This window comes from Vespula vulgaris, chromosome 2 (genome assembly GCF_905475345.1).
Source record: "Vespula vulgaris chromosome 2, iyVesVulg1.1, whole genome shotgun sequence".
In the NCBI taxonomy this organism is placed as follows: Eukaryota; Metazoa; Arthropoda; class Insecta; order Hymenoptera; family Vespidae; genus Vespula; species Vespula vulgaris.
In genome coordinates this window covers 12,872,797-12,886,272 of record NC_066587.1, presented here as the reverse complement: position 1 = coordinate 12,886,272, position 13,476 = coordinate 12,872,797, and the positions used below count along the sequence as shown (strand labels likewise).

At 27.8% G+C, this 13,476-nt stretch overlaps 4 protein-coding genes across 5 annotated transcripts; 3 read left to right on the top strand and 1 right to left on the bottom strand.

Moving 5' to 3' along the window:
- The first annotated feature begins 823 nt into the window (after positions 1–823).
- On the top strand, positions 824–3,830 carry LOC127072696 (RING finger protein 11). Of its 2 annotated transcripts, XM_051013299.1 has the most exons (3): positions 824–1,216; positions 1,307–1,455; positions 1,749–3,830. In XM_051013299.1, the coding sequence occupies exons 2-3, from the start codon at positions 1,327–1,329 to the stop codon at positions 2,139–2,141; spliced, it is 522 nt and encodes a 173-aa protein (XP_050869256.1). In that variant the 5' UTR covers positions 824–1,216; positions 1,307–1,326; the 3' UTR covers positions 2,142–3,830. The 2 variants fall into 2 exon arrangements, with proteins under 2 accessions (XP_050869256.1, XP_050869255.1); XM_051013298.1 differs by having other exon boundaries at positions 828–1,455.
- A 140-nt stretch (positions 3,831–3,970) lies between these two features.
- LOC127072693 (7-methylguanosine phosphate-specific 5'-nucleotidase) lies at positions 3,971–6,763 on the bottom strand. Its single transcript, XM_051013289.1, has 6 exons — positions 6,435–6,763; positions 5,806–5,836; positions 5,630–5,728; positions 5,471–5,540; positions 4,708–5,291; positions 3,971–4,633 (listed from the first exon to the last, which is right to left on the bottom strand). The coding sequence occupies exons 1-6, from the start codon at positions 6,455–6,457 to the stop codon at positions 4,529–4,531; spliced, it is 912 nt and encodes a 303-aa protein (XP_050869246.1). The 5' UTR covers positions 6,458–6,763; the 3' UTR covers positions 3,971–4,528.
- A 41-nt stretch (positions 6,764–6,804) lies between these two features.
- LOC127072687 (protein SAAL1) lies at positions 6,805–9,216 on the top strand. Its single transcript, XM_051013279.1, has 5 exons — positions 6,805–7,725; positions 7,796–7,951; positions 8,077–8,338; positions 8,413–8,859; positions 8,942–9,216. The coding sequence occupies exons 1-5, from the start codon at positions 7,549–7,551 to the stop codon at positions 9,175–9,177; spliced, it is 1,278 nt and encodes a 425-aa protein (XP_050869236.1). The 5' UTR covers positions 6,805–7,548; the 3' UTR covers positions 9,178–9,216.
- Positions 9,217–9,762: 546 nt separating this feature from the next.
- On the top strand, positions 9,763–12,937 carry LOC127072688 (aromatic amino acid aminotransferase DDB_G0287711-like). Its single transcript, XM_051013280.1, has 8 exons — positions 9,763–9,900; positions 10,069–10,240; positions 10,297–10,483; positions 11,563–11,679; positions 11,789–12,112; positions 12,199–12,325; positions 12,414–12,622; positions 12,708–12,937. Exons 1-8 carry the CDS (start codon positions 9,834–9,836, stop codon positions 12,765–12,767), a joined length of 1,263 nt encoding a protein of 420 aa, XP_050869237.1. The 5' UTR covers positions 9,763–9,833; the 3' UTR covers positions 12,768–12,937.
- The last annotated feature ends 539 nt before the right edge of the window (positions 12,938–13,476 follow it).

Here is a 13,476-nt window from a genome sequence, read left to right as displayed (position 1 = left end):
ATATTTAGATCGTCTTTGATCCGTATTTCCGGTAAATATCTGACGAAATTACAAGAATGATTATCGTAGTAAATATTATGATTCTCATTCATTTTGTACTTTTTTACATTTTTCTTCATATCGTTAATTCATATCCTTTTTTCGGAAAAGTTAAATAATATTATTTATATATGTTGAATAAATATATGCTTGTGCTATTTTGGAGAACTCTGAGCGACTGCTAATAGTTCAAAGTATTAATTCATCTTCCAAACTTGAACTTGTAGGTTTTCACGATCATTATGAGAAAGACTTTTTGTGTCCTTCTAATCCCATTATTAAAATATATGCTCTATGTACGTAATATGTAAAAATATATAACATTTGTCGCTACGACCTTGCGATCGTAAAAAGAAGGAAATTGAGCTAAACGAATCAAATATTAAAAATTAAGTTATTATCATAGATAATATGACTAGTATATACTTAAGTACATAGAGATAATATAGTTACCTATAATATTATTCATGTTTGTTACATATGTGTAACATATCTCTATATGTTTCAATTTTAAGATTACTGGATAAGATTACAATTTAATTAGAGGTTATATTTACTATTACAGTAAAATGTATTTTGTCTATATAATAATCTATTTTATTGGACGGATATGAGATCGTTGATAATTTATTTAACCGTATTAATATTAATATATTACATTGAAACCTATGTATGAACGATAAACGAACTAATTTCTATTTAGTCCTTGGATACCTTCGACGGCGTTCAAAAGTTCTGTTTTAAAATATTACGTAGATCCACATTCAACATGGCCGTCGGGCGAGAACCAATAGGAGAACGCGTGTTAAGTTCCTTTTACGTAGCACTGTGCATAACCAATAAAATAATGTTTTCGTCCAATCGGAAGGATGAGTCGTCTACGACAAAGAAGTATTAGCTGTTTAAAAAACATGGTAGTTCGATGGCTGAAACATTTTTTTCTCAAATCTGTGACTAACTTAGCCTGTTTGCTACTACCTCTTCGAATGTGTGCGTAAGACGACTCAGCTGTTAGTTGTATGAGTACATGACAGGAGATGTTCTGGTCATAACAATTCGCGCGGCGTATCTTGTCAAAACGAGACGACTTGTTATATTCATCGTGCGATTGAGTTTAGTCTCGTGACAGCTAACTAGGAAAAGTTACGCGCTTGTAAAAAAATGAGGACTGTGTTTGGTACGTCTCATATTGCTTTGATAATCGTTTTCTAATTCGACATCGGGCTTGTCGAATGAGAAGCAGTGATAAAGGAAGAATCGTTAATAGGAACTTGATTGCATATAAAAATGGGAAATTGTCTGAAACGCGCGGGAGGCAGTCAGCAGGACAATACCACTTTGCTCAGCAGCAATCCCGATCCTTCAATGATCGGAAGTTCTTCGCAAGATGCACTTGGACCTCAAATACCTTATAATGTAACTCTATTTTATTGTTACTATTTATCGAATGGTTTTTTATTAATTGGTAGACGTTTAAACGGAAAGAAGATTTATTAGATTTCTAAAAATTTATTGTTTCCAACAGATACAAATATTTCTTTTCTTTATTTCGATTATTTTTTTTTTCTCTTTTTTCATTGTTCTCATTTAACAATAATTTAAGTAATTGTGCTTTTGTATAATGAAATTTTAAATTGCAAATCACTGCATAATATATTTTACTTTGACATTGATGAATATGCATTAGAAGTAAAATAATTATTTTGTAGGAAATTATGGGATCTTATTATCCTGTAACAGCGACAAGAGAACATCGTCTACAATCCAATTTAAACGTCTCACGTGGGATTGGAGTTGGAGTTAATTTAGGACTTGGCGTTACATCTGGTAGTATAAGCGAAGAAGAACAGCAGGTACGAATTGCAAAGCGTATAGGACTCATACAACATTTGCCCATGCGGCAATACGATGGAACAAAGAAAGGAGAATGTGTGATATGCATGATGGAGCTTATGGTAGGAGAAGAAGTACGTTATCTACCTTGTATGCATACCTATCATGCAGTGTGTATCGACGATTGGTTACTCCGTTCACTCACTTGTCCATCATGCATGGAACCTGTAGATGCTGCTCTTATCAGTTCGTATCATCCTACAACTTAATATTATAAAAAATATACTGGAGTAGTTGATCGGAAATCCGATTAAACTAACAGGCTAAGCAAAGTGACTTGAAGAATTGCTAATTTTATCATTACATACAAATGCTTGATTATGGAAAGATTACTCGAGTTGAAGGCTAATTATATTTACTACTGTATATGATATATATGCGCCTGTGCTAATTGATAAGAATACCCATACAGTAAAATATTTCAATTGCAAGTATCCTCTACATGATACTTTCTTGTTACAAATGAAATATTCTATTTGAGCTAAAAAAAAGGGAAAAATTCTATTCCTCTAATAGAAGTATAATACCAACATGATCTCTCATAAATTATCATGTATGTATTATTTTGTAGGAATATAATGTATTCTTATTATTTTTTGGCCTGAGTAAATTCAAATCAAGCATATAAGTAACATGGAAATACAATTTAATTATGTAGACATAGATCTACGTCATGTTAAAGTAGTCGAGACATGGTAGGAAAGTGTATACAGTTGTGGTAAACATAAACAATAGGGGACTATATAATAAATATAATTAATCAATAATTTTTTTTTTAAATGTTATCTTTATTTTTTCATTACTTCTTATGTAATTGTTTTCTTAAGAAGTATTCATATATAGATAACTTAAATTTGAGAAAAATGTAAGCATAAATTTTATAGATTCTAATTTACTTTTAATTTGTTGCATAATCCCCAATTGTTGAGAAGTATGCAGTAACTCATTCGTATTATATTCATATTCAAGCATAATCAGACTTCTAATCAGGATTGATTGTTAGGCTTCTGAAGAATTAGTTCTCTAAATATGAAATGCATAATGTGATCTAGTAAATTATAAGTGTAAAGGTGCAAAACATCGATGGAATCTATATTTTCATAATGAACTTGACTTATAAGCATTTTAATTATTCTATTAGCTTGAAATCTTGGGTGCATTTTTTTTTTCTTATATTTCTTAAGAATATTGATGATTGCACTATTATGTAATGAAGCATTACAAAATTTATACAATCGCACATTGCATTGCATCCACATTGTTAATGCTTCCTCTAACAAAGATAAAACTGAGATTGATATAATAGTTATTATATCTTTAACTTGTATTACTGGTTTATTGTCTCAAACTTGTTACTGCAACTACAATTATTTTAATACTCTGCATTATATGAGATAGCTGCAAATTAATATTCACAAAGAACTGTATAAATTAAATTTCGTAATATCAAGAAAATACATATGGTTGCGGTGATTATTTTTCTATTGTTGAATTTGAGATCTAGATTTACATAATACACATTTTATAGAATATCTTTTAGCTTCAAGACAAATCAAACAATTAGAAAAATATGTGTATCTACATAATGTGATCAATGGAATACCTAGGCTTGACTATAAATTGAATAGATTTGTTAAATCATCTTTTACATTAATGATAAGTCAAAGAACAGGTAAATAATCTATTTCATACACCAATACATAGTATGAAGATTTGCTGACCAGAAAAATGTGGCTAAGATGAACATAAGAATATAGTTTTAATATTTTATGACAGCTTAATATGTAATACCGCTAAGTTTTTGTTTAAATGGGAATATGAAGCTGTGAAATAGTGATTTAATGATATAAAAATATACGTATAGTGATTTAATACAAATACAAATATTTAGTAACAAATTTCGTTTTATAAAAATTTGTTCTTCCTTTTCATTAATTTAATATTTCAACAAAGGTTACCATAAAATAGCTGCTTTTCAAATTATATCAAATAGAAAATTTTATTATTAAAAAATATAAAATTGATGAATGAATGCGTGTGTATGTTTATTACACATATATTTGTAAGTACTCTTTTTAACGTATTTTAAACATATTTTACATTCTTTGAAAATGATCAACTGATATGTAAAAATACATTATCAAAGAGTAAAAGCAATGTAAGATAAATTTAAAAAACTATTAATTCTGAAATATTTAATTTTTTTTACATCAAATTAAAACTTACATAAAACTTAATTTAAAATATAACATTTCACACACAATAAAAAAAATCGCATAATACTGCAAAGCAGTGAAACTAAAAATTCATCAAAATGGCAATATCTTTAATTTATGAAGAAATTAGCATGATCTTTATGAACTGGTAAGTCAGTGTGACGGAATAATGATAATTAATTCTTTTAAAGTTTATAAAATTTCTATTTAAACATAAATACATTAAAATATACATAACAAAGTATTTAATAAGTGAATTTGGGCTTCACACCCTGCGTGGAACACACTTAATACAAAAACTTTTGTACACTGTTTTTATGTCAACTCTTGTTCATTGCAAGAAAAAAGAAATTATAAATAATTTCTAAACCTTAATATAATTATTTTAATATAGTTCTTAATATTTCTGTTGCCACGTGCATCGTTTGATCATCCACTAATACAATATCAAACTCCTCCATATAATTAGCCAGATTTTCTTCTGCCTATAAAATAATATTAAAATATTTCCAAATTTCCAAATATATCTGAAGTATAAATTAATCAGAAAGGATCTTACTTTATCATACAAAAATCCAATTTTTAAAACTGCTACTGTATCATCCATACCATTTACCATATTTGCATCTCCAGTTGTATCACCCATTAGTAATACATGTCGTCTTCCTTCAATAACTTTAAAATATTCTTGTTCAAGAGCATGTTCATTTTTATTAAAAACATGTATCAGTTTTTTGTTTTTGAATCCATCTATTTTTGTACCATTATATTTAAGAAAATTCGATATAATTTTAACATTATTAAAGAAAACTTTATGACATTTTAGAATAGCTTCTACAACATCCCCTAAACCAGCACTGAATACAAGAACTGGTATGTTAGCATTATTTAATTTTTCCAAGAATTCTTTGGTACCATCGCGTAAAGGTGTACCGTATTTTTCTGCAACTTCAGACAATTCTTTTGGATCAAATTCTATTCCTTTTAATAATTTTTCAGCAGCAATCATCCAATCGCTCATGGCTTCTATTTTTTCTTTTAGAGATAAATTTGGATCAATTTCTATAGGTCTGTATTTGTGATATAATCGTCTAGACTCATTCGTATACTCGGATGGTAATTGATTACATTTTCCAAATAAACCTAAAATTAAAAATATAAATACAAGCAATACAATATATGTTAACACAAATGATACTTATTATACAAAAATTAAGACATCAAACATTTGTTATAAAATCTCATATAAAACAGGATATATAAATCTTATCTGTTTAAATATATAGGATAATATATATATATACACATAAAATATAAATTACCAAAGCTGCTGAGCACCAATTTGCCATCAACATGTTGTTTGGTTAGTGTTAAGTCAAAATCTGTGACAATCTGTCAAACATTTATAAATTCTTATTCATGCATGTATTTAATGTAAGTTTGAAATCTGTTATAAAAAAAAAATAATTTCATAAATGTACCTGTAAATGGTCTGCTCCACCCCGTAGCATAATATTAATAATATTTATTGTAGCGTTTGTATCCTTGATATAAACATGTTTTGACTTTAAAATAGGAAACTGTGAATAAAAAAAAAAAATATAACATAATCCATAAATAAAATTCACATATAATATATATGATTTACGGTACGTACGTCGTCGATAGTAATTTTATCCGGCATCTTTCTGCAATGCAAAAGAAACCAAAATTGACAAAAATAATATTTCTTAATTGAATTAACAATTGCACGTCATTGAATCTTCGCTCTTAAAATCTTTCTTCAGTGTTCTCAATATAACTAGTTCACCCTTGACCTAGTAAATTACTAATCCACCAACCCGAAAAACTTAGGGTCGATTCATGCATTTCAGTTCAATCTCAGTTCAAGTTCCGTTTCGATTGTTCAGTTACAATAATTTTAACATATAGTATGTAATTTAAATGTACACTTCCGTTTAATCTCAATATTATTTCAATCAACGATCGTCATATTTTCTCTATTATCCTAGATCATCGTCAACGATGTTTATTTTAGTAACAACTTGCAGTCTTTTATATATAAAAATTAATAATAAACGGCAAATACGATACAATTGATTTATAACTGGAATTGATAGCGAGTTATGACTGTACGAAATGAGAATGGTACGCAAACTAGGTTGATACTGAACTGAAATGTGTAAATTAAATTTAAAGTAATCATCTATCGTATATTTGTAATAAGACTATATTATTATCTTATAAGTGGAAGGATTGCCGATGAAGTGAGGTAGAAAAAGTTACTTTTGTACCGACTCCCCAACCATCTTGCAGGCTACCCACGAGTGCCACCTTATAGAAATTTGATGGCTGAGAAAACAGAAGCTTATAACGTATTCTTTCTTCTAAAAGGAATTAGATCTCAACGCGCTTTCGTCGACACCATACTTCGTACAAGTAATATTTTTAAAAAGGTGTTTTCGAACTTGCGATAAAAACGCCTGCGTATGACGTTGCAGCTGAAACGATTTGTTTTCGCAAATTGCGATAGTCTTGTTTTGTACATAACGGCACGAATTTTTATCTTTTGTGAATAAATCACGATCTTAAAGTCTACAGTCGCGTCTCTTCCGTGATGGTCTCTAATTCCTTTAGCACGCACTTCTTCCGTTGTGCGCAAGGTATTATGCGCAGGCGGTTAAATTTAAAATTGGAAATTTATTTTAAAGGCGGAAACTATTGTAAACGCGCATAAAAGTAAGATATAACATACTATTTAAAGTTTTTAAGAATCTATTAAAAATTGTCTTAGATTTTTAGAAATATATTAAATTAATAAGTTGTTGATTGTTTTTTAATCTCCAAATAATGTGTTCTGGCATGTTTTCATTTAACATCCCACTTTATTCTTTTTTTCGAAAGAAAAAATTATCGCGCATGTGCATAACAAACAAAATTCTCTGGTAGACAGAAAGAATGATATCCTGATGTTTTCAACTTTTTCCCTACTTAACTGGTAATCTAGTTTTATTACGTATAATGATCTATCAAGGTTCTTGATACGACAAGTTAACCAACAATACTGTTCCAAAATTTCCATTAGATTATTGGGCATCATACTGTACAGAAGAAAAATCATCAACATAGTTATATACATATAATTTTTTTATTGTATTTCTTTCTTCTTTTGTTTTTGTTTGTTTGTTTGTTTTTTTTTCTTTTTTACTTCAATTATAACTTTGATCATGTTTTTACGAAAAAATATAATTTTCAATGGCGCTGCAAGCATGGAACTTTAGAACAATTCTGACGTATGAAAATGCGCTTTGATATGTATTGACTTGGAAGATTAATTTTTAACAAGAAGTTATTGAGTTTTAGCTTATCTTGTGAAACTATTGAAATAATATTGACAAATATGAGCGAAGACGATTCCTCTGAGAATATATCAGATACAGATTATGTCAATTATTCTGTTATGTTAGAATCGGGCCAGTTTGACAATAAAGAATTAGGTACAATGAGAGGCGATAGTATAGGAGATACTGTTTATAGTGCAAAATGGATAATTAATACGCTTATCTCTTTATCAAAGGTATTTTCAAATCAATAACGTCTATATATTAAATCTTTGTACAAATAATGCTATATCATTGATTATTTAGGTTCAAGATGTTGGTTGGACGCAGAAATTAGAAAATGATTTGTGTATACTATGGGATATGACAGCTGAGAAGGATATAGCCATGTATTTATATGAAAATGACTTTCTAAAAATAGTTGAAGCTTCTTTAGAAACTTCTACTGTACCTAGATTAACAGTATGATTTACCAATATTATTTTTATCAAACATATATACATTGCTTTGAAAACAATGTAAAAAATATGTCATACATTAGCGATAGGTCATTTTGTAATCAATCTGATAAAATCATTTATTTTTAGGAGATATTATTTGGTATTATTGGTAATATGAGTTGTCAAACAAGTATATTAGAATCTATGGGAAATAATAAGCAACTTGTCAAAACGATCTGGAGAAATCTTTTATCAGATGATACAGAATCTTTACTTCAGATTTTTAGGTTATTACAAGCAATGATTTGGGATATTCAAAGAAATCCTGAATCCCAATGGGTAAAAAATATTAAAGAGTGTGATTTTTTTAGCGACGTTGTGATTTTTGTATTAAATAGTTCTACTAATAGTAAGTATTATACTGTGTTTGTATTATAAACTATGTATTATAGCAATTTTAGATTTTATTTATAAACGTTACAGATGATCTACTCGTTACAACTTTAGATTTACTACTTTCAATTTCACAACTAAGCGATACCAACCTTCTGTTAGAATTATTTAATATAGAAAAACTGGTTTCTGCACTTTTAGAGTGTTTTATGCAAGTTATTCCGCAACAGAAATCTCATTTCACAGAAGCAGAATTGAAAGTGATAGAAAAATGGCTTACTGTATTGTCTACTGTAGTAAAATTTGAACAGATAACAAGCAATAAAAATAGTAAAGACATTATGAAATTAATGGAAATTATATTTAAGATATTACAGCCATATAAACATAAAAGTAATTTAATTCCAATTGACGAGAATTCTGCTTTGTGTATTCAGGAATGTATTGAAATAATATTATACATTCAAAAAACTAAAACATGTATTATACCAGAAATAAACAGTATTATAATAAACATCATCTGCAAACTTAAATCAGGTATTTGTATAATAGTATCAATGATCTAAAATATTACCATATATTGATTTCATATAGAAATATTATCAAACATATTTTGCAGCTGAACAAGATGATTTTAAAACTCGTCTGGATGATATAACTATTGAACTTATTGACTACTTAGAAAGATATTGGGTGGAAATGTTAGGAATATATAGTACTGACCATATAAAAGATATCCTATGTATATGTAATAAGCAAGTTGCAAATAGTTTGGTTGAATTCATTAAACTACGACCTAATGTATCACAGTTTAAATTAGAGAAGTTATTAGAAGCATATTCTTGCCTCTCGTAAAACAAATATATTAAACTAATGAAACAAATGGATTTTATATATTTATGAGTTGTTATTTAAATATATTCCATATAATTTCCTAAAAATATATCACAATAATCACATAATCCCTTAAATATAAAAAATTTCATCTTCTCCTTACATTCTATCTCCTTTTTTTATATTTTATAATATTTCAATTATAAGTAATTGTCTCGTCGAATAAAATTGATTTACCGAAAATTATACTATTTATTTTATATTTTTATGAAATAGATAAACAGATAATTTTTGTTTTTTAAAGTAAAAAAATCAATTCTTTATTTTTACATTCTATGGAATATATTATTGATATACTTATTTTCATTATAATAAAATATCTATAATGCATAATAATGCAAATACATTTATAAAATGCAAGAGGTCAATTAAAAAAGCGTCGATAGAATTATTATGAAATATGTTATTATCGTGTTATCGTTATGACTCTTATTTTAAATTCGATAAAATACGATAACTTCGCGTAATTTTTCTTTTACGCTTACTTATCCTCTTATAATTCTCTTATCAGTTTTGACTTTTGAATAAAATTGTCTTTCCAGTCATTATTTTGCATTTCATAAGAGAACATTAACGTGATACAGACCGATTTGAAAAGCATAATAAGAAATATAACAATGGATTATTCAACATTTTTTTCAAAGATCACTCTTAGAAGAAGAGGAAATCTGATACGGCAAATAAGTAAGATTTAAAACATATTTTATTGAGCGAGATAAGAATTTATTCTTTATAAATTTTTATCACGCTCAATTGTAACTATCATAAAGATTTCACTAACATATTTATCATTCGATATATTTTACACATTTCACTATAATATTATATCATATATTTTATTATAAATTCTAGCTGAGACTTACTTAAACAGTAATAATCCAGATGCAATAAGTTTTGCTGGTGGATTGCCAAATACCGAGACTTATCCTTATAAAGAATTAAACGTGACCTACAAAGATGGAACATGTTCGAAACTCGACGGTCAAGAATTAGCATCAGCACTTCAATATGGATCTGCTAGAGGGTAAAGTATTACAAAATAGTATTTTTTATTTTATATATTGCAACGTTTTTGCATAGATATTTGCCTTTGATGAAAAAGTTCCGAGAATTTCAATCCAAATGGCACAATCCTAAATGGAAAAATTGGGACGTAATATTTACTTGTGGTTCGCAAGATGCTTGTTCCAAAATTTATGAGATGTTTATTGATGAAGGTGATCCAATTATGGTTCAATCACCAACATATACAGCTACTATCAATACAGTGAGTGAATGAAAATTGTTAACTACATTTAAATTATTAATTACAATATAATTAAATTGTTATGCAATTAAATTTTATCTATATCATATTGTATGTAGAGACTATTTAAAAAAGAAACATTCAATATTAGATAATAGAATACATCATACTGAGTAAAAAAGTCTTAGTAAACAGGTTGAAAGATCAACCGTTTTTCCTAAGTTATTTATCGGCGAAGAATGCACTTTGCTTTTCAAATATCTTCATAAAAAGAAATCCAAAGAGTTGAAATTGGGTGATCGAAAGGATCTTGCAACTGATCCACCTCGTCCAATCCACTGAAATGAGTCTGATTCGCGAAAACGTTGATCAAATTTTGAAACAGCGTTTCGATTAGAAAAATTTTCCATGTAAAGACATAAAATTGCTGATAACTGTCTAATTGCCGATGTAATTTTGAAGACTAAGTGAAAGCATTCAGAATACGATTTATCGTAAAAAAAACATCGCACGTGATGATAGAAGCCAGTAAGTCTATCAGGATACTAACATACAAAAATGTTTATATCTCAGAAATGGTTGATCTTTCGACCTATGTTTGCTACGACTTTTTTACTCATAGTATGTTCGCTGTACTGTATAAATATTGAATGCTTTTTTTGAACATCTTATATATACATATATATTTATTTATTTATTATACATAAAAATGGAAATAATATTTGTAAATCGTTTTACGTTATTTATTTAATTAAACATTGTTATCTCAATAATATATATCGATAACATTTTTTTGGTTTTAAACATAATATTTAATTAAATATTTTTATTATCTCAGGCAATGTCCACATTACATTTTTTCAAAAAAATATCTTTACAAATACTAAATATTTGCTATTAATACGTATTTTTACTATAAACACATTAACATTTACAATATACTATTTTTCATCATATTTAAGACGAAGATAAATTGTAAGAAATATTTCTACTTTGGCTACAATTAATCAATAATCGATCATAATGTCGTGATTTCTTCTTTTTTCTTAACGAGTTATAAAAAGTCCTTTGATGATAACATTTTGATATACCCGTTGCAGCTAGCATCTTTGAATGTTGATTTCATAGAAATTACCCAGGATGCTGACGGTATCATTCCTGAGCAAATAATTAAAGTATGCGAAGAAAGATTACGTGATGGAAGGCCATTACCGAAGGTAAATAAAATAAAATTAAAAAATTCAGCGCAAATGAAAATTACAGAATAACTGTGTAAAAGTTGTATCTTGTGGGATTCTCGTAAAACTTATAAAAATTATTATTTAGTTAATATATATCAACCCTATTGGTGCAAATCCAACGGGAACTGTATTGTCCGAGAGCCGTAAGAAGCAAATATATGAATTGGCACAGAAATACAATTTCCTTATTATAGAGGACGACGCATACTATTTTATTAATTTTTTAAATAAACAACCTACGTCTCTCTTTTCGTTGGATACCGAGGGACGCGTTATAAGGTTGGATTCTATTAGTAAAATTATCAGCGCAGGTATGAGATTAGGTTGCATCACGGCTCATACTGAATTATTGAGTAAATTAATAATGCATGTAGAAAATAGCGTTTTACAAGCCAACTCATTATCACAGGTAAATAAAACACTTATATTTATCATTGTAGCGATAATAACAGAAAGTATCATGTAAAAATTGTCAACAATCTTTTTATTTCGCAGGTTCTTTTGTTCAAATTATTTGATTTGTGGGGAAAGGATCGACTCGATCAACATTTCAAGAGTATTCAAGATTTTTATCGAACAAGACGTAACATTATGCTAAAGGAAATTGAAAAACACCTTACAGGTAATTGAGAGCACTTTATCTTACTATGAAAAACATTGCGTACAATCTTATCGGATTTAATTATAAAAAATGATTATAACATGAATAGGATTGGCCGAATGGACAGAGCCTAAAGGTGGTTTCTTTATATGGCTGAAACTAATCGGAATTGATGATACATCAAAATTTATAAAGGAAAAGTGTGTACCCAATGGTATTTTCATAATCCCTGGAAATGTATTTAATTATGACATCAATAAACCGGACCAACACATACGTTTATCCTATAGTTATGGAACTCAAGAGGAGATTGAAAGGGTCAGTTCTTTATGATTTGTTTAGGTACAATTTCAAAAAGTAAGAAATATTTATTATATAATGATAATTTTTTTGTTATATGTAGGGACTCTCAAAGCTGGCAGAATTGATACGAAAAGCTTCTAAATTATCGATTTATAAATGATTTTATAGTTAATTTTATTTAATGTTTCTAATTTCGTTTTAACTATAAATAAATTAATTACGAAATGTATTATATATCTTGTTGACATTTTAAGAGACAAAAGAATAGAAAATGTTGGAAAAATAATATAGAATATTCTTCTCTCAAATAAAATATAAAAACGACAATAATTGGCAATTGAGTATTTTTAATCTTATTTTTCTATTATAAATATTTTGTTCGAAATATCGTTAAAAATTTCAGTTACATATATACTTACATAACATTCTAACAAGTACCAAATATACACATGTATTTAATGTACTAGATGTATAAAGTTACTGTATACTGCATTCGCAGTATGCACGCAATACTAATTCTTGCATGCAATAGAATCGATTGTTATCGTCAAGTAATAAATATATAAAAAGTTTATATTTATCTCTTAGAAAATTGCTCATATACGTTCATACGTACAAACGTATCTATTTTATATCGTAGGAAAAAGATTCAAATATTCGACTTAACAGTTAATACGATCCTATTCCAAACTCTTATTGTTTTCTTTTTTTTTCTTTTTTTTTTTAATAGGTATATATCTGACAAAATACTTATAATATAGATTAGCCAAAATACATAACATACGTATAAAGTAGACACGATGGACGCTGATGAACTAATGGATAAAATTATTAATATCATTGCAGATAATGAAATAATTACAAACGTT